The sequence below is a fragment of the Mobula birostris genome, chromosome 26 (genome assembly GCF_030028105.1).
Source record: "Mobula birostris isolate sMobBir1 chromosome 26, sMobBir1.hap1, whole genome shotgun sequence".
Classification (NCBI taxonomy): domain Eukaryota; kingdom Metazoa; phylum Chordata; class Chondrichthyes; order Myliobatiformes; family Myliobatidae; genus Mobula; species Mobula birostris.
In genome coordinates, this window is record NC_092395.1 from 36953353 (window position 1) to 36979834 (window position 26482).

At 40.0% G+C, this 26482-nt stretch overlaps 1 protein-coding gene across 5 annotated transcripts in view; it reads left to right on the top strand.

The window, feature by feature from the left end:
* Positions 1 to 26482, top strand: part of sema6bb (sema domain, transmembrane domain (TM), and cytoplasmic domain, (semaphorin) 6Bb) — a 567817-nt gene that overhangs the window by 429639 nt on the left and 111696 nt on the right. For all 5 annotated transcript variants that reach the window (XM_072244024.1, XM_072244022.1, XM_072244025.1 and 2 more), the window contains 2 exons: positions 20111 to 20201; positions 23307 to 23426. In XM_072244024.1, the coding sequence (XP_072100125.1) occupies positions 20111 to 20201; positions 23307 to 23426 (211 nt within the window). The remainder of the gene's footprint in view (positions 1 to 20110; positions 20202 to 23306; positions 23427 to 26482) is intronic.

A 26482-nucleotide genomic window follows, 5' to 3' on the forward strand; every position in this document is an offset into this window, starting at 1 on the left:
CAACATTTATTCGTCCTAACATGAAGGAGACGATTCACCCAAATAATTATTTTTTTTTAAATTACTGTTTAAAAGCAATATGGCAGGTAAGCAAGTTAAAGTCTATTAAGTTTCCTTCACACCAGCCATAGATGTTCGGCACCATTGTTACAGGCTACTTTCTCACATCTTGGTGGCATTACCTCATGTTTGGCACCTCCATTGCAAAAGATCTCACCACAGTAATAGTAATTATGTTGTGTTAAACAGCGACAAAACTGAATCATTTCCAAACAATTTCTTCCATGTGGTGAAAGGCCATCGCTGTTGGCAAATACAAGTGGGAGAACTGCCCTGCATTAAAATGAAATTTAACCACCAGCTCTAATGTACCAGATGTACATATTTTAAGTACACATTTAACAGTGTGATTCTAACTCTGGAGATCATTTTTTCTGTCCCTGCTGAGATTTCAGAGCTGACTGCACTGCAATCAATCTCTATTATAGCATTTTTGTCAGGTGCTTTTATATGCACAATGGACTGTCCTCTTTAACGTCCTCAGTGGTTTTGTCCACATAGGAAACTTCAGATTCAGGAGAGCATGCTCCATCAGGTTCAATTTTCTGAATTCCACTTCCTTTTTTAACTCTAAGGGGGTGTAAATAAGCAATACATTAACTCTAGTGCACGCTAAAAAACACTAGAGTTTAGTAATGCGAGCCCTGGGATCGCACCACATGACGCTGACATACAGACATTTAATGGGTCTGAGAGAAATTCTTTCCTCTGCTGTTTTAACCTATTTGAGGTAAAGGCAGTGAAATAGTAGGGAGGTAGATTCACTTCGGTGTGGGTACACTGATATTTCAGAGGGTGGCTTCCCCTCCCGTAGACTGTGTTAGCATTAACAAAGCATTAACAATCAGAATCGGAATCAGGGATATTGTCACTTCCATTGCTGTGGAATTTGTTGTTTTGTGCTGCAGCTCTGTGCAGCGGTAACAAATTGATACAAGTTACAATAAAAATATTAAAATACGTAAATAGAGCAAAAGAGGAATAGTGAGGTGGTGTTCAGAAATCGGACGGCAGAGGAGAAGAAGCTGTTCCTAAAATATTGTGTTTTGGTCTTCAGGCTCTTGCACCTCCTCCCTGATGGTAGGAGTGAGAAGAGGGCATGTCCCAGGTGGTCCTCAATGATGGATACCTCCCTCTTGAGGCACAACTATTTGTAGATGTCCTTGAGGGTGTGGTGGCTTGTGCCTGTGATGGAGTTGGCTGAGGCTATGAATCTCTGAAGCTTCTTCTGATCCTGTGCATCGGTGTCTCCATACCAGACGGTGATGTAACCAGTCAGAATGCTCACCACCGTACATTTACAGAAATCTGCTCGAGTCTTTGGTGACAAACTCCTAATGAAGTAGAGCTGTTAGCATGACTTCTTCATGAATGCATTAATATGGTGAGCTCAGAATACATCTACTGAGATGCTAACACCCTGGAACTTGAAACTACTCACCTTTTCAGTGAGGATTGGTGTGTGCTCTCCCAACTTCCCCTTCCTGAAATCTACCATCAATTCTCTGGTCTTACTGACATTGAGTGCTAAGTTGTTGCAACACCGCTTGACTAGCAGATCTACTTTACTCCTCCTTGTCACATCTGAGATTCTGCAGCGGTATCATCACTGAATTTGTAGACGGTGTTTGAGATGTGCCTAGCCACATAGTCTTGAGTGTGGATGGATTAGGGCAGTGGACTAAGCACGCGTCCTGAGGTATGCCTGCGTTGATTGTCAGCAATTGTCACATCTTTAACTTGGCCGAAGATTTCTAACAGACCATGCCGTTTTACACGTGGCCGGAAATGCAATATTCATTCAGTGGCCACTTTTAAAGTGCCTACTCTATGTTCACGGTCTTCTGCTGTTCTAGTCCATCCAATTCAAGGTTCAACTTGTGCATTCAGAGATGCTCTTCCGCAAACCCCTGTTGTAACGCATGGTTATTTGAGTTACTGTTACCTTCCTGTCAGCTTGAACCAACCTAGCAATTCTCCTCTAAACTCTCCATTAACATGGAGTTTTTGCCACAGAACTGCCGCTCTGTGGATGTTTTTGTTTTGTTTTTCCACACCATTCTCTGTAAACTCTAGTGACTGTTATGTGTGAAAATCCCAGGACATCAGCTGTTTCTGAGATACTCAAACCACCCCGTCTGGCACCAGCAATCACTCCATGGTTAAAGTCACGTAGATCACATTTCTTCCCCATTCTGATGTTTGGTCTGAACAACAACTGAACCTCTTGACCACGTCTGCATTCTTTTATGCATTGAGTTGCTGCCACATGTTTGGCTGATCAGATATTTCCATTAACAACCAGGTGTACAGGTGTACCTAATAAAATGGCTACTGTGTGTATTTAGCTACGAACGCCAACTAGAGCATATATATAACTTAAGGATGCATTTGCCTTTGAGCTTACATTGGGTAACATCTCCAGATATAAATGTCACACAAGGTGACAGATTTAGCTGTCACCAGAGACTCATTAATAATGACTCCTGTTCCTGCTCCTGGGATTCCACAAACTTTTGTCCCTGACCTTCTTCATCTCTGCTGCTGTGCCTGCATTCCCAATCCAAGTCTGACAGCAGTCCACTCTGTATTGGTTTTGGGGCACTCCAAATATCAAATTTGATGAAGTGTTTGTGCAGGTCAGACCCACCTGTCTTAGCACTTTATCTAGGTCAGGATGATTTGCTTCATATTACAATGAGTGTCCTCTGTTTTTGATGTTTTATGCTCAAGCAGACCAGGTACACGTTGAGATATTATCAATGCACTAATGGGTGGGTTGGGCATGGAAGGAATTATAGAGTCTGGGTTTGGGTTCGAACTGGCTTTATCAAGTTGGGCGTGGAAGGAACTATAACACGAGGTCTGTGGTTAGGTCAGGTTTTAATTTTACACCCAAGTACACCTCTTCAGTAACATTATCTGAAAATAGGTCAAAATACACTGCACAGCTTTACTTCACTCTTTTGTAGAACTTAACACAGTAGTTTTGTCATACACCTTATTCAACATTCAATAATGTATGAACTGAAATTTCCTCTAACTACTTATGCTTTTATTAATTGTCTATTGTATCCATTTCCTATTGTACTCATTTTGGATTAATTTGCCTGTTTTTAATTTGAATTGCATATATTATTCAATTTGGATAATTCATATAATGAAGCAAAATTGTTTGATAGTGAGTGATAAATTCCACTAGTTATCCGTTTATAAAACAGCCACCATTATGCTGTGGGTCCCCATGTTGAATGACAGACTTAACTAATCACTATCTTCATTTCTGCAGCCACTTTATATAGAAGATCCTGTGCATGAGAGAATATATCTGTATAGTCCCATCTGCATTCCTCATTTAGGATTTTGATTTACTTCTGATAAATTCTCAGTTTATTTTTGTTTTATTGCTCTATACTTGCTTCTTGAGTTGTGGTCTCACAGGTCTTTGGAAGACTTGATCTTCTATCCAATAAGAGGTGGTTTGCTCTGCCCTTACACAGCCTAACCTGCAGATTTCAGATTGTAAGTCTCACCCAGCAATCTTGATGCTCTCCCACAGAACGCTCTCTAAAACTGGGTGAGCACACAGTTTAGCATTTATATAGTTTTGGGTTTTTTTTTTCATTAAATAATTCAGCAGAATTCAAGCAGTTTTGATCACTTGTGCTCTCCTGACAGTTCCTGCAACCGCATTAATAAAATGAACAAAGATTAACAACTGCTTACAGCACAGCCTGTGCATTAAGAAGAGTTTCATCTTCCAAATACTTTGCTGTTTTTGAACAGAATAATATGAATTGTATTCTGCATCTCTTTGGAAGTCTGTTTTCTCCAGAACCAACTTTTAAAATCGTGCTTTTACTTTTTATATATGTATTTTGGGATTTTGTACCGCACCAACGTCAATTTTTTTGTAGCTTCATCTTGTTTCATTCAGTTTACATCACTCTTCTCATGGAGAAGTATACTCACACCATTCTTTCTGTAGTTTCTCCTTCCTTCTCCCTGTGTGCACCATCACTTGCTGGAGCAGAATTTCACAGACATTGGCAGCACTTCACTCAAGTTTGCACTCTGCAATACCATGCTTCCACAGCTTGTAAGTGGTGGGATTGCTGTTCTAGCCAAGACCACATCTATCCTTGCTCAACATTCATGCAGATAGACTTTCCAGAAGGGAACTATTGATGAGCTATAAGATTTAGAGATCTTTATTCCTTCTTCTACTTCTTTTACTTTGCTTTCTAACAATCAGCAAGCCCAAATGTGGCAAATATACTGTAGACACAGCTACAACAAAAATATACCACTCCAACATTGATGCTTGAAGTTACAGTCATTAAATCAGCAACTAGTTTTTCAGTTTATTTGGATTCCAGGTTGTAGGATCAAATCCCACCTTGCAGAAGTGAGGATGAAATAAATTAAGTACAGATTAAATCTGTGGAGTTTAACTCTTTTTGTAGGAAGGGCCAGATGAACAATCCTAACCATTTCCCAGAGCCTCTCTTGTGAAATTATTTTAATAGTCATAGTCATAGTCATAGTCATACTTTATTGATCCCGGGGGAAATTGGTTTTCGTTACAGTTGCACCATAAATAATAAATAGTAATACAACCGTAAATAGTTAAATAGTAATATGTAAATTATGCCAGTAAATTATGAAATAAGTCCAGGACCAGCCTATTGGCTCAGGGTGTCTGACCCTCCAAGGGAGGAGTTGTAAAGTTTGATGGCCACAGGCAGGAATGACTTACTATGACGCTCTGTGTTGCATCTCGGTGGAATGAGTCTCTGGCTGAATGTACTCCTGTGCCCACCCAGTACATTATGTAGTAGATGGGAAACGTTGACCAAGATGGCATGCAACTTAGACAGCATCCTCTTTTCAGACACCACCGTGAGAGAGTCCAGTTCCATCCCCACAACATCACTGGCCTTACGAATGAGTTTGTTGATTCTGTTGGTGTCTGCTACCCTCAGCCTGCTGCCCCAGCATACAACAGCAAACATGATAGCACTGGCCACCACAGACTCATAGAACATCCTCAGCATCATCCGGCAGATGTTAAAGGACCTCAGTCTCCTCAGGAAATAATCACAAACAACCAGAAACTCAATTTGTAAGTCACATAGGTGAACCACAAACTGTGATTTATTCTGAGCGTAGTAAACATTCAGAAAACTACAAAAGTGCACAGGCCCATAGTGCAGTGTTTTATGTGTTTTATGAAATAATTTGGTTGAAATCATTTATAAAATCTTACCAGTTCTATAGATTGAGGAACAACATGTGTTTTTAATTTTACAGCCAGCTCAACATGGATTTTAAAATATCTCCTGTTTACAAATTGAATAATTCTTTACTAATTATGCTTATTAGGTTGGCTTTGTTCATTTTAATGTTAAAAATTCTCTCATTTTACTCTTTCCCTCCTTTCCAAATTGTATTTAGTCACTCTTTGCATTATACAAAATAATCATTCAGTTCTTTGTGCAAAATGAGATTAGTTTCATTTCTTGGAAATCTGTGCCATATGTTTCTGATTACAAATTGGAAAAGCACTCGGATATTCTCCAATGCCTGTAGAACCTCATAAGAAGGGAAAACTACTCTCATTAATTAGAAACTGTATGCAATTTACTGTAGATCTAATAAAAAGGTTTATAAAGTGGGGAACTTATAATTAAATGTAAATTATGTTTTGGGATATAGTTGAAGTACAATTCAAGCTTCTGAAAGAAAAAAAAATTGGTATTAAATAATTTTATTTATTTTTGTTCAGCTAAGTGTCTGGCGACAAAGAGCCCACTGTCCCTTTAAGAGCTTCCAGACAAACCGAGTTAGTGAAAGATGAGAATTTGAAAGATTTCTTGTCTACCTGATATGGTGTGCACATGCATTCCCAATTAGTCTTCTTGGCTTGGAAGTGAGTTTACAAAGCAAATTATACCAGATGCTGTAGATGCGAAGTAAGAATTGCCATTCAGCTTGAGAATTTTCAGTGTGGAGAGAGGAAAAAAATTAACGATCAGAATCAGAATTAGGTTTAATACCACTGGCATATGTCGTGAAATTTGTTAACTTAGTGGCAGCAGTACAATGCATTCCTGATAAATATAAAAAAAAAGATTTTCAGGAAGGATCTATATTATGGTGCACATCATGACAGACAAGAAGAACCCATTCATCTCAAATGCCGTTTTTATTGCAACAAGCATAATAACAGATGGAGCCCCACTGCTCGGTAGAGCCCTCTCAGTCACACACAGACAGGGAAGGTGATTATTACACACCCCGGTTACAGACAGGGTGACCCACAAACACACAAGCGGACAACAGTGTAACCTGGGCTAAAATAAATGAACTTGAACAGCTCACCATAAGTCGTACACCACAAACACATCGTAAACCAAGAACCATAAGTACGGTCGGCCCTCCGTATCCACGGGGGTTTGCTTCCAGGGACCCCCCCCCCCTGCGGTTACCAAATTCTGTGGATGCTCAAGTCCCTTATATAAAATGGTGTAGTATTTGCATATAACCTACGCACATCCTACCGTATACTTTAAATCATCTCTAGATTACTTATAATACCTAATACTATGTAAGTAGTTGTTATACTGTATTGTTTAGGGAATAATGACAAGAAAAAAAGTCTGTACATGCAACCATCGTAGCTCTCTTGGGAACGCTGATGCTGCCTCGGCATCAGCCGATGCTGATTCTCCCGTGATCTTTAAGTTCTTGAGGCTGTAGTGCTTTACACAGCTAGCCAGCCATCCCTTACTAGTCTTAAACTCCTTCCTCTCGCTCACAACACAAGTAGTGAACGAACGAGACGCAAGGCGAACAATGCTCAAACAACGAGTAGTACTTTTAATCATCTCTAGATTGCAGTACTTATAATACCTAATACAACGGAAATGCTATGTATATAGTTGTTACACTGTATTGTTTAGGGAATAAGGACGCTTTGGAGGAGGTCAGGATCTGTGCTCAACCAGTGCTGGAGAGAGAACTTCCAGGTTTTGTTTTTATCCCAATCCGTGGTTGGTTGAATCCGTGGATACGGAGGGCTGACCGTAGCTCTGGCTGCTAGGAATGCTGGGGTGAGCTGTCGACCACGCCCCCAGTGTGCCACAATATGCATATTAAATAGTTAAATGAAAAATAGTCGTGAAAAAGCAGAGATAATTTTTAAAAAGTGAGCTAGTGTTCATGGGTTCAATGGCCATTTAAAGTTGGATGACAGTGGGGAAGAAGCTGTTCCTGAATCATTGAGTGTGTGTCTTCAGGCGTCTATACCTCCTTCCTGATGGTAACAATGAGAAGAGGGCATGTCCTGAGGATGGCAGGGGTGTGAGGGAGTCCCTAATAATGATGCCACCTTTCGGAGGCACCTCTCCGTAAAGGTGTCTTGGGATACTACGGAGGTTAGTACCATAATGGAGCTGACTGAATTTAGAACTCTTTCGATCCTGTGCAATAGCTCCACATGCCTCCCACCCCCATACCAGACGGTGATGCAGCCTGTCAGAATGCTCTCCACAGTACATCTGTAGAAGTTTCAGTACCCTCCAATGAAAGATAATCAACCGCTATCACTAATTCTTTAACTCCCTGACTTGCCGTGTTTTCCAGTATTTTTACTGTCCTGGTTATTATCCAGTGAGTGTACACTTAGGATGGCAGGAAGGCACAAACCTGTTGCTGGAATTTAATGAACTGAAGCAATACTATGTATTCCAATAGAATACCGAGTAATCTTGCTGGATAGAAAAAGCCATTTAACTATTTTGGGAAGGGAAGGGTCAGGAAGGAGTAACAAATGGACAAATGCTGTGTAGTCTGAGACTAGATGAAGGAAAGCCTTGGTTTTAAAAATGTTTGTAAGAGTGGCGGTCAGAGAGATAAGATGCTGTATTGCACTGAAATCCTAAGAATGCATGTTTGAGTGGGAGAGAATGCAATGAGTGTAATCTTACCTGAAAGAGATAAAAAAGACAAGGAATGCGTAGGATAGCACACTGGGAATTCCAGAGCAATGAATGTATACTTTACAAGTTCAATAGATGTAACCACACTAGAACATTACAACAATGAATATATATGAAAAAGTCTTCATTATCTGAAAAGTGCTTGAATGGAAAACCCTACAAAAAGTAATGGATATGGCCCATCCATCAAGGGTAAAGCCGTCCCCACCGTTAGCACATCTACATGAAGTGTTGTCACAGGAAAGCAGTATCCATCCTCCGGGACACCCACCATCCAAGTGATGCTTTCTTCTGACTGCCATCATCAGGAAGAAGGTACAGAAGCCTCAGGACTCACACCACCAGGTTCAGGAACTGATATTACCCCTCAACCATCAGGCTCTGGAATCTAAGCAGATAATTTCACAAATTTCACTTGCCCCACAGCCTATGGAATCACTTTCAGGGACTCTTTATCTCAAGTTCTCAGTATTTATTGCTTATTTATTTATTCTTATTATTTCCTTCTTTTTGTATTTACACAGTTTGTTGTCTTTTGCACTCTGGTTGAAAACCCAAGTCGGTGCAGTCTTTCATTGATTCTATTATGGTTATTATTCTATTATGGATTTATTGAGTATGCCCGCAAGGAAAGGAATCTCAGGGTTGTGTATAGTGACATACTGTGTATGTACTTTGATAATAAATTTACTTTGCATTTTATAAAGTTCAAAAATCTTGCTTCTGCTGACATGGGACTGAAAATCTTTATTACTCTCTGGTAGTTAAAAGGATTTTGGAACCTTTCAGCCCAACCCTGGCAGATGTCTGGACTGCATTTAGATTTATATGTGGGTGGTGGGTCTCAGAAAAATTGCAACTACGTAAGGAGCAATTGCCAAAAAAGAGGAGTAGGAAGCACCATTTTATGGCAGCCAGGCAGTGGAAAGGTTATTCACCTTACTCATCAACCATGAAGAATATGTACCTTCATCAGCCAAAAGGAATTCGGATGGCATTACGAGAGTCCACATTAATGGTCCCTCTAAGGTGTGCATATGTTCACACGCATACATCTTTTGCTACTAGCGTACAAAGGAATTTAAACTGCGCAAAAAAGGTTGTCACCCTCTCCCTAGTTGGCATGTTAAGTATATTTCACAATTGTACACAATCACATTTCCTTTTCCAGTTTTTTGATGCGGACGATGTTGACAACGTGGAGATTGCGAAGATTTGTCTGCATGTTTTAGAACTGGCTTATTTACACTTTTTATTGAAGAAACTGTTGATTCACTATGTCGAATTCCAAAGAAGCAAAGGGCATGAAGCACAAAAGAACTGCTAGTTCATTAAAGTGGAATGGCTTAATGAAACAGCAGAAACTGCTACACCAAAAGTTCATGTGGTCAGGAATGTGCAGCTACGAGAAATATTCCTATACAAGACAGAAACTTGTGTTACCTGCATGTATTGTCGCGATGACCTTTTAAAGTGTCATTTAGCAGGCAAATCACATATAAGACCATAAGACATAAGAGCAGAATTAGGCCATCTGGCCCATCAAGTCTGCTCTGCCATTTAATCATGGCTGATCCTTTTTTTCCTGTCTCCTCCTCAAACCCAGTTCCCAGACTTCTCCCTGTAACCTTTGATGCCAAGTCCTATCAACCTCTGCCTTAAATACACCCAACAACCTGGCCTCCACAGCTGCATGTGGCAACAAATTCCACAAATTCGCCACCCTTTGGCAAAGAAACTTCTCCGCATCTCTGTTTTGAAAGGGTGCCCCTCTATCTTGAGACTGTGCCCTCTTGTCCTAGACTCTTCCACCATGGGAAACATCCTTTCCACATCTACTCTGTCTAGGCCTTCAATGAGATCCCTCCTCATCCTTCTGAATTTCAGTGAGTACAGACCCGGAGCCATCAAACATTCCACGTATGATAACCCTTTCGTTCCTGGAATCATCCTTGTGAACCTCCTGTGGACCCTCTTCAGATGCTAGCACATATTTTCTAAGATGAGGGGCCCAAAACTTTCACAGTACTCAAGGTGAGGCCTCACCAGTGCCTTATAAAGCCTCAGCATCACACCCTTGTTCTTGTATTCTAAACCTCTTAATGCTAACATGGCATTTGCCTTCCTCACCACCGACTCAACATGTAAGTTTACCTTCAGGGTGTTCTGCACAAGGACTCCCAAGTCCTCCTGTATTTCATATTCCTGGATTTTCTCCCCATTTAGTAAATAGTCCACAAAATTTCTACTACCAAAATGCATAATCATGCATTTTCCAACATTGTGCTTCATTTACCAATTTCTTGTCCATTCTCCTAATCTGTCTAAGTCCTTATGTATCCTACCTGTTTCCTCAACACTACCTGCTCCTCCACCAATCATCATATCATCTGCAAACTTGGCAACAAAGCCATCTATTCCATCATCTAAATCATTTATGTACAGCATAAAAAGAAGTGGTCCTAACACTGACCCCTGCAGAACACAACAAGTCACTGGCAGCCAACCAGAAAAGGATTCTTTTATTCCCACTCACTGCCTCCTACCAATCAGCCAATGCTCTAACCCTGTTAGTAACTTTCCTGTAATACCATGGGCCCTTAACTTAGTAAGCAGTCTCATGAGTGGCACCTTGTCAAAGGCTTTCTGAAAGTCCAAATATACAACATCCACTGCATTCCCTTTATCTATCCTACTTGTAATCTCCTCAAAGAATTCCAACAGGTTCAGCAGGCAGGATTTTTCCCTGAAGGAAACCATGCTGACTTTGTACTATCTTGTCCTGTGTCACCAAGTACTCCATCACCTCATCCTTAACAATTGACTCTAACATCTTTTCAATCACTAAGGTCAGGCTAACTGGTCTATATTTTCCTTTCTGCTGCCTTCCTCCTTTCTTAAAGGATGATGTGAAAAAGCTCCAGTGAGAAAATCCGTCATTACCCACTACAGGCCAGCCACATTTGTTTTGTGAGAGTGCAGATAAACGAGAACAAAGTAATCAAACCCAGAGGAGATCAAAACTCTTATTGACAGTGTTTTGTTAGTTGTTAAAATTAATACCTCTATATTTAAATCTCTTTGCGCGCATGTTGTTGTCACTGGGTGAAAAATTGCACGGCACAAGGTTTTTGTGCGCACTGGTCATTACAAAGTAGAGGGAACATTGGTCCACAAATGGGTGCTGTGGTACATCCCACATCAGTCCCAGTGGAACTTAAGCTGTTGGATAATCCAACTGTCCAGCTCACTAAGCATCAGTGATATAAGAGAAATTCCTAGTGCGCGAACTCTTTCCTCTAATACTTCAGAATCAAAATCAGGTTTATTATCATCGGTGCGTGTCATGAAATTTGTTAATTTAGCGGCAGCGGTTCAATGTAATACATAATAATACAGTAAAGAAAGAAAAATCAATCAATCATCAATTACAGTAAGTATATCTGTATATTAATTAGATTAAAAATAGTGCAAAAAACAGAAGTAATATATATTTTTAAAAAGTGAAGTAGTATTCATGGATTCAGTGTCCATTTAGGAATTGTATAGCAGAGGCGAAGAAGCTGTTCCTGAATTACTGAGTGTGTGCCTTCAGGCTTCTGTACCTCCTTCCTGATGGTAACAATGACAAGAGGGTATGCCCTGAGTGATGGGTGTCCTTAATAATGGACGCCATCGTTCTGAGCCACCGCTCCTTGAAGATGTCTTGGATGCTATGGAGGCTAGTACCCATGACGGAGCTGACTAATTTTTCAACTTTCTGTTGCTTCTTTCAGTCCTGTGCAGTAGCCCCGCCCCCCGTACCAGCCTTTGACATTGTTAACTCATTAAGCCAAATACGGGGCATGTTCTTTCTGAGCTTGACCAGAACCTCTTAGCCTTGTTTTGTCCCAACATAACTGATGGGTGAGCTGGCACTCAGCTGATTGACCTCCTGAAAATCTGGGGTTTATATCTGTCTTGGTTCTTCACAAAAGAGGACAAATACATATAGTGGGATCTTCAACGATTTGCTGTGAATCACAACAGCAAAGCCCTATGACTGACGAAATACCATGAGCATGACATTTTTTCAGATGGGTGAAACTAGAAAATGTTAATGCTCGTCATAGAAATGAACAGTTTTTCAAAAATAATATTTATTTTCAAATAGCGTACACTGTATATTTTTCATATCTTTATCCCTGAAGAACTTCAGTGGCATATTAAACATGATGAAAGTATATTAACAAAGGAAAGCAAGGAGCTGATAGCATTTGATAAGATTGGTATTAGCTGAACCGGTTATTCCTGCCCGTCATTCATTTTGTCTCACTTTCATTATATATTATTATAGTCTTAACCCTGCCAGGCACATAAACTTTTGGCGCCAGATAAGATATAACCTTTTCTTTAGTGGGTAAAGAAAAGATTATATCTTATCTGGCTCAAAAAGTTTCCTTAGTCCTGTTGAAGGGTCTCGTCCCAAAACGTTGATTGTTTATTCCTTTCCATGGAAACTGCCTGTCCTGCTGTGTTCCTCCAGTATTTTGTGTGTGTGTTACTCTGCATTTCCAGCATCTGCAGAATCCCTTGCATTTATGATTTAATGAGTAAAGACTTTGGTGTGTAAAAAAAACAAAGCAGTCACATGCTTTCCAATAAATCAACATAAGTATTGAAAACAAAAAAAGGAATAAAATTCTACTCAGTACACAATCAAGATTTTATATCAACGCAGACGAACACATTCATCATACAGCTATGTGCATTAGCACATCAATGAAGGGTAGACGAAACCCAAAACTAGTCCCTGACTACATTCCTCAGGATTATCCGTAGGACATAGAATAGCACAGCACAGAAACAGGCCCTTTGACCCACTATGTCTGTGCCAACACAACACCAATCAATTACTTTGTACATGCTAGTCGAGTGAGTTATACCAGGAAGGTGTCACAAAACATGCAAGCAGCTTTAGTAAAATACAACTAACAGGGCAGCATAATGGAACAGCTGCCTCACAGCAGTGGAGACCCAGTTTCAGTGCTGTCTGTGTGGAGTTTGCATGTTCTCCCTCTGATCATGAAGGTTTCCTGTAGGTGCTTCAGTATTCTCCTACATCCTCAAGGCGTGCCCGTTGGTAGAATAATTGAGTATTTTATATCCTAATGTAGAAGCAAGTGTTAGAATCTGAGGAAACATGGGCAGAATTTTTTTAAATGGGATTAGTGTAAACGTGCCTGGGGGTCACTGTTGACTAAGTGAGTTAAAGGGTTTATTTCCACTCTATGACTCATTGACCAACAACATAGCATAAACGCATGGGGTCATGTTCATGTGTAACACTGAAAATGTTTTTGGACAACTCAAAAAAGTAGAAACCAAGAGAATGTGTAAACTGTTGAGAAGTCTTATGTACAAAATTCTTTGGTTAACAATGGGCGATATTGACAAGTACTTGATCTCTGGAGTCTCTTAGACATGGATAACATTGTCTTCAGTTGCTGTTTTCTTTCCTACCATTCTGTGTTTATGTGAATTTGTATTCCAGTGTTTAACTTCATCCTTCAAATCTCTGATAAAAGTCAACTCCAATCAATGTTCCTCTCAGCTCATTAATCTTGATTTAATTGGCTCCGGTAGTCAAAAATACCACAGTTACTTAAGGCCCATTTAGATCGGTCAGCTCCACATGGTATTTTGCCCAAAATTTACTATTATCTCCCTCACACAGATTGTTCTCACCCATTTCTGCCCTATTTTTTCTGCAGGCGTCTTATCTCATGAACAACCACCTTGCCTTCATCAGTTCAATGACCATCCAGATTTGGTTGGCTTGCCATATTTCCCAGATTTTCTAAATAACAGGCTACTGATTGTACTGTTGGTCACTGCATAGAAAAAGCCTCTTTAACAGAGTTTACTTACACTTCCTTTCAGTACTGCAACATTTCTTTATCAATAATACTTTTTAATTTATCCTGGTCTTCTTTCCGACGCCAACAACTTGGCATTTTTTGCATTTCGTCTTTTGCAATTATTGACACCTCCAGCACATGCATTTCCCTTCTTCCCTTCCAATGTATTTATTAACAATAAATAATTATATTGTTTATTAGCAATAAATAAAAATGGAATTATCAACAGACTGTAATAATTCCCCAATTTTCCTCATGCTTTGCAGTTCACAGAAATAAGTTTGCAGAATACTTACGTTCCAATTTCTAGCTAATTACTTCTTAGTCTTTGATGCTGTTTATTTTTACAATAAGTTGTGAGACTGACAAAAGGAATCTATGAAAAGCAGCCAAGATTTTCAAAGAGTTTTCTTAATGAGGTGAGAACAGCAGCTTCGAATGGGATGCTTATCATGTAATGCCTCTATTGGTTCATTGCATGTGCATCTATCAATAGAGGACAATTTAGAGAAGGAAGGGAGTTTGAAGGGTATTGTGCAGCCTCTTATCCACAGGTAATATACCAATTGCAAATCCCAGGGGTCAAAGAGGAAGCCTTTGGCATCAAGGACAAGTCTGGATTATTTCCTTCATGTGTTTCCTTCCTTTGAAACCAGGATCATCTGTCATTGGGTTACAAACAGCAGCACTTCATCTAAAAGGTCCTTAAATTTACCAGACCCAATGTTCTAGTGAAGGAAATAGGTTTAAATATTACAGTGAGCTAAAGGTGACCTGAGCTAATGCAGCAACACATCCCTGGACTGTTTGAAGATGACAGTAATACTACTGTAGGTCTAATTAGTAACAAAGGTTCACTGAAGAAAATTGGCCCGTTCTGGAAAACATTAGGTTGGCCAGCAGCCCTCTCTTCACCTGCTTTATATCTCATCCGCTCCACTAGTCTTTGAATATATCAAGCATCAAAATCTTTTTTTCCCCCTTAATAATCCTCCTACCACTCTATTAGCATATGCTCTCTATTCAGTCTGGTACAGGGTCCACCATCAAAGGCCTGTAATTATTTGCATACCAGCTGAAATCAAACTAATTGATTTCACAATACTCTAGGACTTGGTTAGTGAGGTAGTGGTGGGGGCAATACTGTTGAGCCTGTGCTCATACAAATGTAATATCAACCTCTGTCTTGAAGACTAGGTTTTGGTAGAGAAGAGAAAGAATTGAGGTAATATTGAGAATAGAAGAGATTCTGCAGATGTGAAACCACTTACTTACCTTGGCGCTTTATCACTGCTGAAATGTCATCATGTTGCACAAATCCTTTTTAGGTGACTCAATATAATCTTAGATTTCTGCAAGAAAAGTGTATAGTCCCCTTTGTGCAGAGTGACCTCCAATTTTTAGGGGAAATTATGTAGCATTGGAATGTGAGTTCCTTTTTTCACACAGCTCAGCAAGAAAATTGCTATTAACAACTGACAGGACTTTCAAAAAATGCTGTTTTTTTTCCTATAGCCAATTTTAATCTTCTAATAAAGTCAACAGTTATAAGAGGTCTCTGTTCCATTTTGATAGTCAAATGTGTAAGAATTTCAAAAGAAATAGACTCTTCCTGGTTTGTAATCTCTGCTCAGTATCTCCTGAATCCTGACAGCCCATTATAGTAATAATGTGCCTGAAATATGTTTTATTCATACGAACTATTACTGATATTCAAGCAGTTGGCAATTCTTCTGAATGCCCTTTGAAGGGTAAAATTACAATTTTGACCAATTTTTATGATTTAAAAAGCTGCTCAAATTGCACTAGTCTGTTGATTGAACACTGTGAAGATGTTGCCTTCTGCAGTCTTTCGGTGTCAGAAGAACTTGTATATGTGGCCTGCAGACTGTTTGTTCTCCCTTCCCTTTGTGATTCTTCTTCGAAGGCCAGTATTTGCACAGCCTTGATCTTAATAGACCTGTTTTATGCTAATGCTCATGCAGTGAGGTTGAATCTCAATATGGGTAATGAGCCTTGGAAATAAAAAGTTATCTTGTCTTCCAGAAGCTCTTACAGTGTTTGAATAGGGTCTGGGTGATAGTGAATGGTTCTTAGCGGGTAGGTGCTCATAATATCAAAGGCTCTTTTATCAAGTTCATAAGTGATGCGGTTACCTCGAAAACTAGAGCTTTAAATTTAAACAAAACTGTACGCAAGGACAAGCAAGTTGATGGAAGTATAGTAAAATAGCAGGTTTTAAATTATGGTAAACAAGTGCAAGCAATTAAACGATTTAATGAATATATATTTCCTTGAGGAACTAAAAACCAATTGAAAAGTGGTACAACAACGGCCAATTAAAAAGTGTGTTTGTTTATCAGGAGTGGAGAGACTGAGAATGCCTGATCGAGGTGTACAAGATTATTGAGAGGGGGATAGATAGCGTAGACAGTAAGAATCTTTTCCTATCATAGCACTGCCTAAGGCAAGAGTGCTCAGATTTAAGGTGAGAGGTAGGAGATATAGCAGGGAATTTTTTTCACACAGAGTGTAGATAGAATCTGAACTGAGCTGCCTGAAGGGGAGGTGGAAGCAGAAATTCACACATAAGAAGCATCTGGACAAACACTTCAATCACAGATTTAAGGTGAGAGGTAGGAGATATAGCAGGGAATTTTTTTCACACAAAGTGTAGATAGAATCTGAATTGAGCTGCCTGAAGGGGAGGTGGAAGCAGAAATTCACACATAAGAAGCATCTGGACAAACACTTCAATCACAGAGGCCAAGAAGCCTAAAGAAGAAGGATGGGGTTAGCAGAGATGGGTGCAATGATTGCAATGGATGTCTTGTTGGACCTGTTTTTATGCTGTAAGCCTGTATGACTCGAGATCTCTAAAGAAGTTGATTGAGTTAGATTCAAAGAAGCAATTTAACATGTGACCAGAATGATTGAGAAGGTGTTTAAAAAATAGAGCTTTGGGATAATTGAAAAGATACACAATTGAGTAAAAAGTAAGTTATCAAGAAATAGACTTTTATTTCCAAAGACAGATTAGTACCACAAAGCTTCCATCTCCATTCCCTGGCCTCCCAGTTTGGCCCAGTGAGGATCCCAGGTATACTTTCTAGTTCCCCTCTCACCCCTCTCTTCTCCTCACCTGCCCATCACCCTCCTCTGCTGCCCCTCCTTCTTCCTTTTCTTCCATGATCCACTGCCAATCCTATTAGATTCCTTTTTCCTCAATCCCTCACATCTTCCACCTATCAGGTCCCAGCTTCTTACTTCACCCTCCCTCTCCCATGCACCCACCTTCCCTTCAACTGGTTTCACTAATCACCTGCCAGATTGTACACCTACCTCCCCTTTAATTATATAGGCATCCGTTAGTCTCATGAGACCATGGATTTGTGCCTTAGAAAGTTTCCAGGGCATAGGCCTGGGCAAGGTTGTATGGAAGACTGGCAGTTGCCCATGCTGCAAGTCTCCCGTCTCCACACCACCAATGTTGTCCAAGAGAAGGGCATTAGGACCCATACAGCTTGGCAGAGCAATGTGTGGTTAAGTGCCTTGCTCAAGGACACACACGCTGCCTCAGCCAAGGCTCGAACTAGTGACCTTCAAATCACTAGACGAACGCCTTAACCACTTGGTCACATGCCAACACTACCTACCTCTCCACCCACCTTCTTATTCTGCTTTCTGCCCCCTTCCTTTCCTGCCCTAACGAAGGGTCTCAGTCTGAACTGCTGACTGTTTATTCCCCTCCAAAAATGCTGCCTGACTTGCTGAGTTCCTCTTGCTTTTGTGCATGTTGCTCAAGATTTGCAACATCTGCAGAATCTCTTGTGTTTGTGTCCTTTAGTGTTTAGAGGATAGTGAAAAGTTCTCTTTTAAACACAATGAAATCTTGAAGAACATGACTGAGTAGATGCAGGCAGGATGTCTCCTGTAAATGAGCATGCTACGTCCATGGGCAAAGTTACAGGGTAAGAGATAGGCCATTTATGACTGAAATGGGCAGAAATTTCTTCACTCAGATGTAGTGAACCTTTGAAATTCTTATCCCCAGTGGACTGTGGAAATTAAGTTGTAAGAATTCAAAACAGATTTCTTCACATTAGGGAATCAAGGCATGTGGTGAGAGTGCTGGGAATGTGTGCCATTATCTAGATGAATGATGGAGCAGGCTTAAAGTGCAACATGGCCTCATCTTGCCCTTATTATGTGAATTGGTAATTTTCTGTTGTAGGATATTGCTGTGATCTTGATATCATACATACTTCATTTGCCAGACTTTACCCTCTGCCAACTGAATAGAGTGAATCTATGACTCTCTAAGAATGTTCTTTATGTTCTCTAATCCTTTGTTATCATCAATTCCCATTGTAAACCCACATCAGTCAATATCACATTTTTATTTCCTGACCTTATGCTTCACTACAATCTTTGGTTCTATATTACATGAATTTTCTTTGGTTTTCTTTCAGTTGTGCACTTTCATGCTTCAGCTAAATCACTCAAGAAGGTTTCACGTTTAACTGCTAGGCTTTCTTTTCAGTGCATGCTTTGTAATCTTTGTTGGAGAAGCTGTCATCAAGTTCCACCTGAGTTGGTGGATCACCGCCAGAGTTTCCGTCTCGGCAGCTTCTCTCCCAATATCTGCTGCCTCTTATTTCAGGCGCACTTTCTCTCACTGGCATTAAGTACCTGAACAGCAGCCGTCAGATCACAATTTTATATCGCTATCCCATTCACACAACATTCTCTTGGTGTCTGCTTGCACCTCTCAAACCAATTAGCCAGTGGTCTGCCTAAGGGAGATCAGTGCATGGGTGGCTGCTGCATGATACTATAATCATTGCAAAACTGCACCCCTTCAACACAAATAATAATATCAAATTAGCTTTTGGTATTACTTCCATATACGGGATGAAAGGCAGGTCCATTTGTATCCCTGGAATTACCCATTATAATTCCAACATCTGTCATTATCAATTCCCTGTATAAAAAATCCTTCTCTCCATTTTTTTTCAGAGTGAATCACTCTCTTCCTACTCTCTCAACATCCCTACCTTACTGCCTGTCATCTGTGGGTTTTGTTTCTATTACTACTCTGAAGATAAGGTATAAGAGTAGGATGAAGCCATTTGGAGCACTAAGTCTGCTCCACCATTCAGTCATGGCTAATTCTTATTGTTCCACCTTTTCCCTGTAATTCTTAACCCCCTTACCAGTCAAGAATCTATCAATCTCTGTCTTAAGTACACCGAATGACTTGATGTTGACAACCCTCTGTAGCAACTAATTTCACGGATTCACCTTTCTCTGGCTAAACAAATTCCTCCGGATCTCAGTATTAAAGGAATGTCCATTTGTTCTGAGATTCTAGGCTTTCCTACTCATGAATATATCCACTCCACTTCCACTCTCTTCAGCTGACAGCATTAATTCATACCTTCAAATTAGAAAGCAGTTTTGGGTGCAACAAAGTGTCAATAGTCATACCAACTGATATGATTTGTTTTTAAAAGTACCTTACATGTCTTTGTACACTGCAGTGTTCATTACTTTTTTAATATGTTACCGGGTCTCCCATTGCATTGCTTATACTGAAATGATGAATTTGTTTTTTTTTGTAACAATTAGGACACTGTTAAATGTGCATTGGGGTGGGAGGTCACAAGATTAATCGCCAATAAAAGACACAAAAGAATACAGACTTTACAAAAGACTTCAACAAATATCTGTGTACATACAGTATTAATGTAACAATGAGATACTGAGCTGAAGAATTTGTTTGAACAATGAATGATAAATGTATTACATACTGAGATTAATTTTCTGATTGTACGGAGATGGTGCAAAGACTGCATAGTCCTTACATTTTCAACCTTCAAATGAAAACTATAGCTGTGGGCCAGCAAACCCACAGCTTATTTATAGATCTTTACTTTGCATCATAGAATAGATTTCTTTGTTGCATGATTGCAATATATATATATAAAGAGTATTAGTTGCTTACAAGAAAGTTTCAGTGTAATTGACTTTCTTTGTTTACTTCCAATGAAATATGGTAATGGCATTCAACCCTGACCAGTTTCCTGAGCACTAATATGACCTATTTCTTATTCTCTCATGAACTGATGCCTTGATCTATTCCAGATGGACACCCTGGAGCCTCTCGGACTTAGCATCAGTGGAATGGCAAGATGCCCCTATGATCCCAAACAGGCCAACGTTGCACTCTTTGCTGGTAAGAATAATAACATAGACTTCAATTCGTTTTACCTGCTTTCAATTTTATAGCCAAATGAAAAGAACTATATTGAATAAGTTATTTATTGGGCTAGATTGCACAGGATATGAAACACTGTTGCACTGTCACTTTGCTTTTGTTAACTGTTGAATGAATTATCTGCTTGCCTGATACAGTATATAGCAGGAAGAGACACCAGAAACATTTACTCTCCAACTACTTACTCTACAGTTTGACTTTCTCCAGGACCCCGCGACATGAAATCCCATAGTACTCTTGGTCCAACCATTAATCAAAAGAACTGAGTTCCAGAGATGATTTGAGGTTGCCTGGCTTCGACATCAAGCCAACTTCGCACAGTTCTGGTCATTAGAAACAAATAAGGGATTGATGGGTGACCTTATAGAAGTGTATAAAATCACAGGGGTCATAGGTGGGTATATATTTAGATAAGTATATGCTTAGAAAAGCTTTAAAAGAATCGACTCAAACACAGGCAAATGGAGCTGGCTTAGATGGACATCCTGGTCGGGATAGACAGTGGGCTGAAAGGCCTGGGTCTGTACTGTATTGCTCTGTGACTCAAAATCACTGCAGCCCCACGACATCATTTGAGGATTTACTAAGGGCAATGTCCTACATCCATCCACCTTTAGCCATTTCTTCAATGAACTAGCTTCCATTACGAGGTTAGAAATAGGGGAGTTTGCTGGTGATAGCACATTGTGCAATTCTATTTACCACTCTTCTGTAAATGTGGCAAGACCTGGAAAGCCAAGAGACATTGGGTGTGAGGTGATGAGCACCGTTAATGCCACTAAAGTACTAGCTAATGGCCACCTCCAGCAAAACAGAGGGCAGCCACCTTGATATTCATTGGCATTATTATCACCAAACACTCCTCTCTCACTATCTTGGGAAGGTCCATTGAACAGAAACTCTAAATACTCTGACTAAAAGAGGAAGTCTTAGACTGGGTAGCTTGCACCAAATGAACATTGCCTATAATGTATGTACTCTTGAGTGAAACTATTAGAACATTGAAGAGGCTGACACCAGTGAGGATGAAGCACTCCACTGGATTTGTACCCATCTTCCATCCACCACTGGCACACAGTAATTGTAATATGTACAAACGTATTATCTACAAGCTGTGCCATAGTTACTCACTTAGACGATCCTGACAATAACTTCCAAACCCTTGATGTCGGACAAGAACAAGGATAGCAGGAAACACCATCAAAAGACAACTCCAAGTGAAGTTAGAGACAGGAACTGATGCCTGACAGCTGTGGCATGTTTTGCAGGCCATTACTTTTTAAAAAGTGAGACCTTATAACGTAAGTGGTAATGATGCTTCACTCCTCAGTGAGCACAATACCTTTTATGCATGCCTTAAAAGAGAGAATAATGCTACACCTGTATGAAACCCTTCAGAATCTAGCAACCCTGTGATCTCACGCACAAAATGCTGGAGGAGAATAAATAGTTGGTATTTCAGGTCCTGTGTTCCACCAGCATTTTATGCATGTTGCTCTAGATTTCCATCATCCGCAGAATCCCTTGGGTTTATGACCGGTGTCTTGGAGGCCAATATCTGAACATCTTCAAGAGGGTAGACCCTGGCAAGAGATAAGGCCCTGATATTGTACCTGGCCAGCTACAGAAAGCCTAGCGCTTTCAAAGACATTTTCAAACTCTCACTGTTGTGGTCTAAAGTGCTCATCCTGCTTCAAAAGGGCAGCAATCATTCAAGTGTCCAAGAAGAGCAGGGTGATTTGCCCAGTAACACCCACATCTACCGTAAAGAAGTGTTTCAAGAGTTTGGTTATGGTAGAATTAACTCTTGCCTAAGCAAGGACTTGGACCAGCTGCAGTTCACCTACCTCCTTAAATGTTCAACAGTGGATGCAATCTCATTGGCACTCCAATCTGCTTTGGAGCACCTCAAGAACAGCAAAATATATACAATGTTCTGTTTATTGATTACAGCTCAGTGTTCAATACTATCATCCCCATAGTATTTATCACCAAGCTTCTAAACCAGGACGTCTGCAATTGGACCCTTGACTTCTTCATCAGAAGACCACAGTCAGCGTAGATCAGTGTTCACATTAACTCTTCGGTGACAATCATCATTGCTCTAATCTCTCTACACTCATGACTGTGTGTTTAAGCACAGCTCAAATGCCATAAATAAGTTCACCGATGACACCACTGTTATTGGTAAAATCTCAGATGGCATAAAAGATGCAAACAGGAGTGAGATAGATCAGCTGGTTGAGTGGTCACAACAGCCTTGAACTCAACATCACCTTTACAAAGCAACTGTTTGAAAAAGCGGAAGCTGGGAGAACAAACACCAGACCTCATTGAGGGGTCAGTGGTGGAAAAGGAACAAATGTAAGTTCCTGGACATGAATTTCTCTGAGGATCTATCCTGCGCCCAATACATTGAGGGAGTCATGAAGAAGGAAGGCATACCAGTGGCTCTACTTCATTCGGACTTCGAGGACATTTGGTATGTCAACAAAGACTCTTGCAAATTTCTAATAGCTGTACGGTGGACAGCATTCTGACTGATTGCATCATGGCCTGGTACGATGGCTTCAATGCACAAGATCACAAGAGGCTACAGAGGCTTATAGAATCAGCTAGTTCCATCACGAGCACAACCCTCCCCACTATCAAGGATATCTTTAAGAGGCAGTGCCTCAAGGGAATCACTTAGAAATTAGGACAGAAGAAGAGGGGAGGAAGCAAAAGATTAATATTCATATGAACTGATAAGGTTGCCTTTAGATTATATGGCTTATTACAACGGTGTTCAGGCCTCCAGTCTGTTTGTCAATGGGATGGAATTTACATGATTCTCAGACTGGTCTGCGACTGATCTACACTCCCGATTTAGCCCAGTGACAAATTTGGATATTATTCTAAACTGACAGAAAGAGAAAATAATCTCCTCTTGGTCTGTTACTCATCCTTTGAGTCTTAGATAATCTAATACACATCCAATGTTATTGGCTATTGAACTTAGCTTTTTCAATGTAGTAGCTGCTTTTGAACAAAAGTAAAGAATTATTTAATTTCTCCCTGTAGATAATAAACTATTTACTGGAACAGTCACTGATTTCCTAGCGATTGATGCCGTTATCTACCGAAGCTTGGGAGGTAGTCCAACTCTCCGAACAGTCAAACATGACTCCAAGTGGTTCAAAGGTAGGTCATGTCATTTCAAAACCCAGCTACAAAAACAGTTAATAACAAGAATATGTAAAACAATAAATTTCACGTCATGTAAGATAGTGATAATGAACCTGATTCTGATTCTGATTCTGATTCATTTCAACTTGCGGACTCTACAATCCCTTTCCAACAATATGTTTGATTTATATAAATACGACAGAATATGGCAAATCAAGGCATGCAGAGAAACCTATTAACCTCAACAACAGTCCAAGGGCACATTTTGAGCAGTCCTTAAATGGTACCCAGTATTATTTTACACATTATAAATTCCACAAGGTGTAGGTTAAAGGCTGATTTATACTTCTGCGTCAAATTGACGCCGTAGGTACGGCGTAGCCGCGAACCCTACGCAATGCCTACGTAGGTCCCTACGCCATAGCCTGACGTGCACCTCTCCCAAAATGTCACTACGCGTCGCAGCAACACAGACCGCAACAACTGTGATTGGTCCGCTTGGTAGCATCGCATTTCCTCCTACGCTGCAATAGCTTCCCATTAGGCGACTGAAGGGCAGGGAAGGAACTCTGGCTGCAATGCTTTCCATAAAGCTTTACAGACCTCCGAAATTATGGAGGACACATTTCGCTTTTACGAAAAAAGACGCTCACTTAAACCTGTTTACCCCGAGAAAGACTACCATGACCGTGAAGCTTTGCACGGGCAGGTGTGTGCGCATGCGCTATGTGCCCACATTGCAGAGCGACACAGACACACCAATGCACAAGTACAAATGCTCACAACGCGCATAGGCCACTTGCGTAGGTTACGGCGTCCATTTGACGCAGAAGTATAAATCAGCCTTAAATATGATAAGGGCATCATATGTTGATACAGACTGTTAGTGGAGAGTGTGGTGGTAGCAGCTGTCCTCATCACCTGTTTACACTTTAAACCATCCTCTGTCGAATGCAATTCCACTCGAGACAGGGAGCTTAGGAAACAGAGGGCTATGTGGTAGGGAAATCCTAGGCAGTTTCTAGAGTAGGTTACATGCTCGGCACAACATGGGCAGTAGGTCCTATAATGTGCTGTAGATTTCTCTTTCTGTGTTCTATGTTCTAAGACATGAAGTTAAATGTCAGTGAATATCTTTACAATCCTTCTCTGCCATTTAATGTTTTGTTACTGAGCAGGTAATACGTGGAAGCACCATCACATTTCTTTGCCTTGCAAGATGTGATTCATGTTTGTGCGGCAGAGATTCTGCTCAAGAGGGACGGCCTAGATTGCAAAGATGTCTGATCCAGATAATTGGGCTGGAAATTTGATGGACTTGGAACAGTGAAGAGCAGTGCCTCTGGGGCCCACTTCCCGCTGTGAATTGTTCCCAGAGGAAATTATGGCTCTTTGGATAGACTATAACACATAAAAGTTGACCAGAACAGTTATGTAAAAGAATTCTGTGTTGTTTCCATGGCATTGCTCTCAATCTCAGCCCAGACCTTCAGATGAAGAGATGAAAAGCAAATGTTCAAAGTATATCAAGTACCCAGGTGTTGAATATAATATACTAAAATATTTATGACATTTTCTGGATGACCCAATTATATCCCTGTGCCATAATCATTCCCAGGAACCTATCAATCTCCATATAGCATGTATTGCTGGAAATTTAAACCTAAAGTCTCTTGAATCAAAGAACATTGAGATTCATGAAGCTTATTAAATTTCACATTAATGTTCCTGGACACTTTAAAGGAGGCTATATAAAAATATCTCAAGAAAAATTAACAGAGAGAATTATGCGTCATAAAGTTGAATAAAAAATTGCTGACTTGAGCTGATTGAAATGGAGTCAATTGCTTTTTCCAGACCATAGGAAATATGAGATGTACAAAAATCACTCATAGGGGTATTTGAACAAATGAGCAGCTCATATTTTCTGCAAAAAATAAGTCACAATATAGGAAAAGTCGAATAGTCTATTATCTAATTATTTGGAAATCTGGATGGTTTGGCATCTGTCTCAATAGGAGATGATTCCCATAGGGCCCTTAACACAGAGGAGCTTGCAGTTTCTGTGCTCTCGTTAATACACTGAATCCCTGGTTCCCTGCTTCCATTAATGTATTGCCACCCAAATCCCATCACTCTCTTTAAACTCATCAGGGCCCTGTTTCCTGCACCCCTTTAGCTTGCCAAATTCTTTTACTGTAATATCTTTTAAAAGGGAAAGTGTTAATGTAGTAAGTGAAATAAAATCCAATGGTCCGGAAAATCTGCCAGTCCATTGCCACGAAAGTCATGATCATGATAGAATCATGAAGTTTCACTGTATATTGTAGTAAGTTGTATAATTATATCTTGTCATATCATAATTATCTATTGCTCTTCTCATTAACTTCATATTTATTTATGTTTTGTCTATTTCATGCAGTACTGGAGTAATCTTAGCCATTCTAGAATAGTTCTAGATTCACTGCTGCTTTACACTGAATCCGGCCATTTTAGTCAGCATTGGAGTTGTGCTCAGTGCCTAAGGGCTGAGGATGGAACAGCTGAAAGTGCACCATGACCTCCCTGGGTAGATGGCATGCTCACCACATTCAGATAGCCTGCTAACATGATGGTCATGTCCTTACATTTAATTTTTAAAAATTCATATACTGGAGAACAATTTCACAGTGTTAATTAAACCAAGGATTATAACAATGTACAGTATGAGTTTTATGTGTGGGTTTCCACCACTTACTCGACTTGAAATGGATAGCTTCCTAAATAAGTATGGCCAGCTAGTGCATTTGATAACTTTCAACTTTTTGATAGCTCCCATGGCAATTTCGTCAGATTGGTGATGCTTCTCTTCGAAGTCTTTCTCTCCTGTCAGCTGGTCATCAATTTCCGTTTTCATCATCTTATACTTTCCCCTTAATAGTCTCCTACTTATTAAAAAATGATATCAATTGTGCTGTGTCATAATAATTAATAGAAACTGATATATTAATGTAGCTTCTCTTCACTGCACCTAATTATGTTTGTGCAATTTGTGATGATTAAAGTGGATTATAATGAAAACTGATTCAATA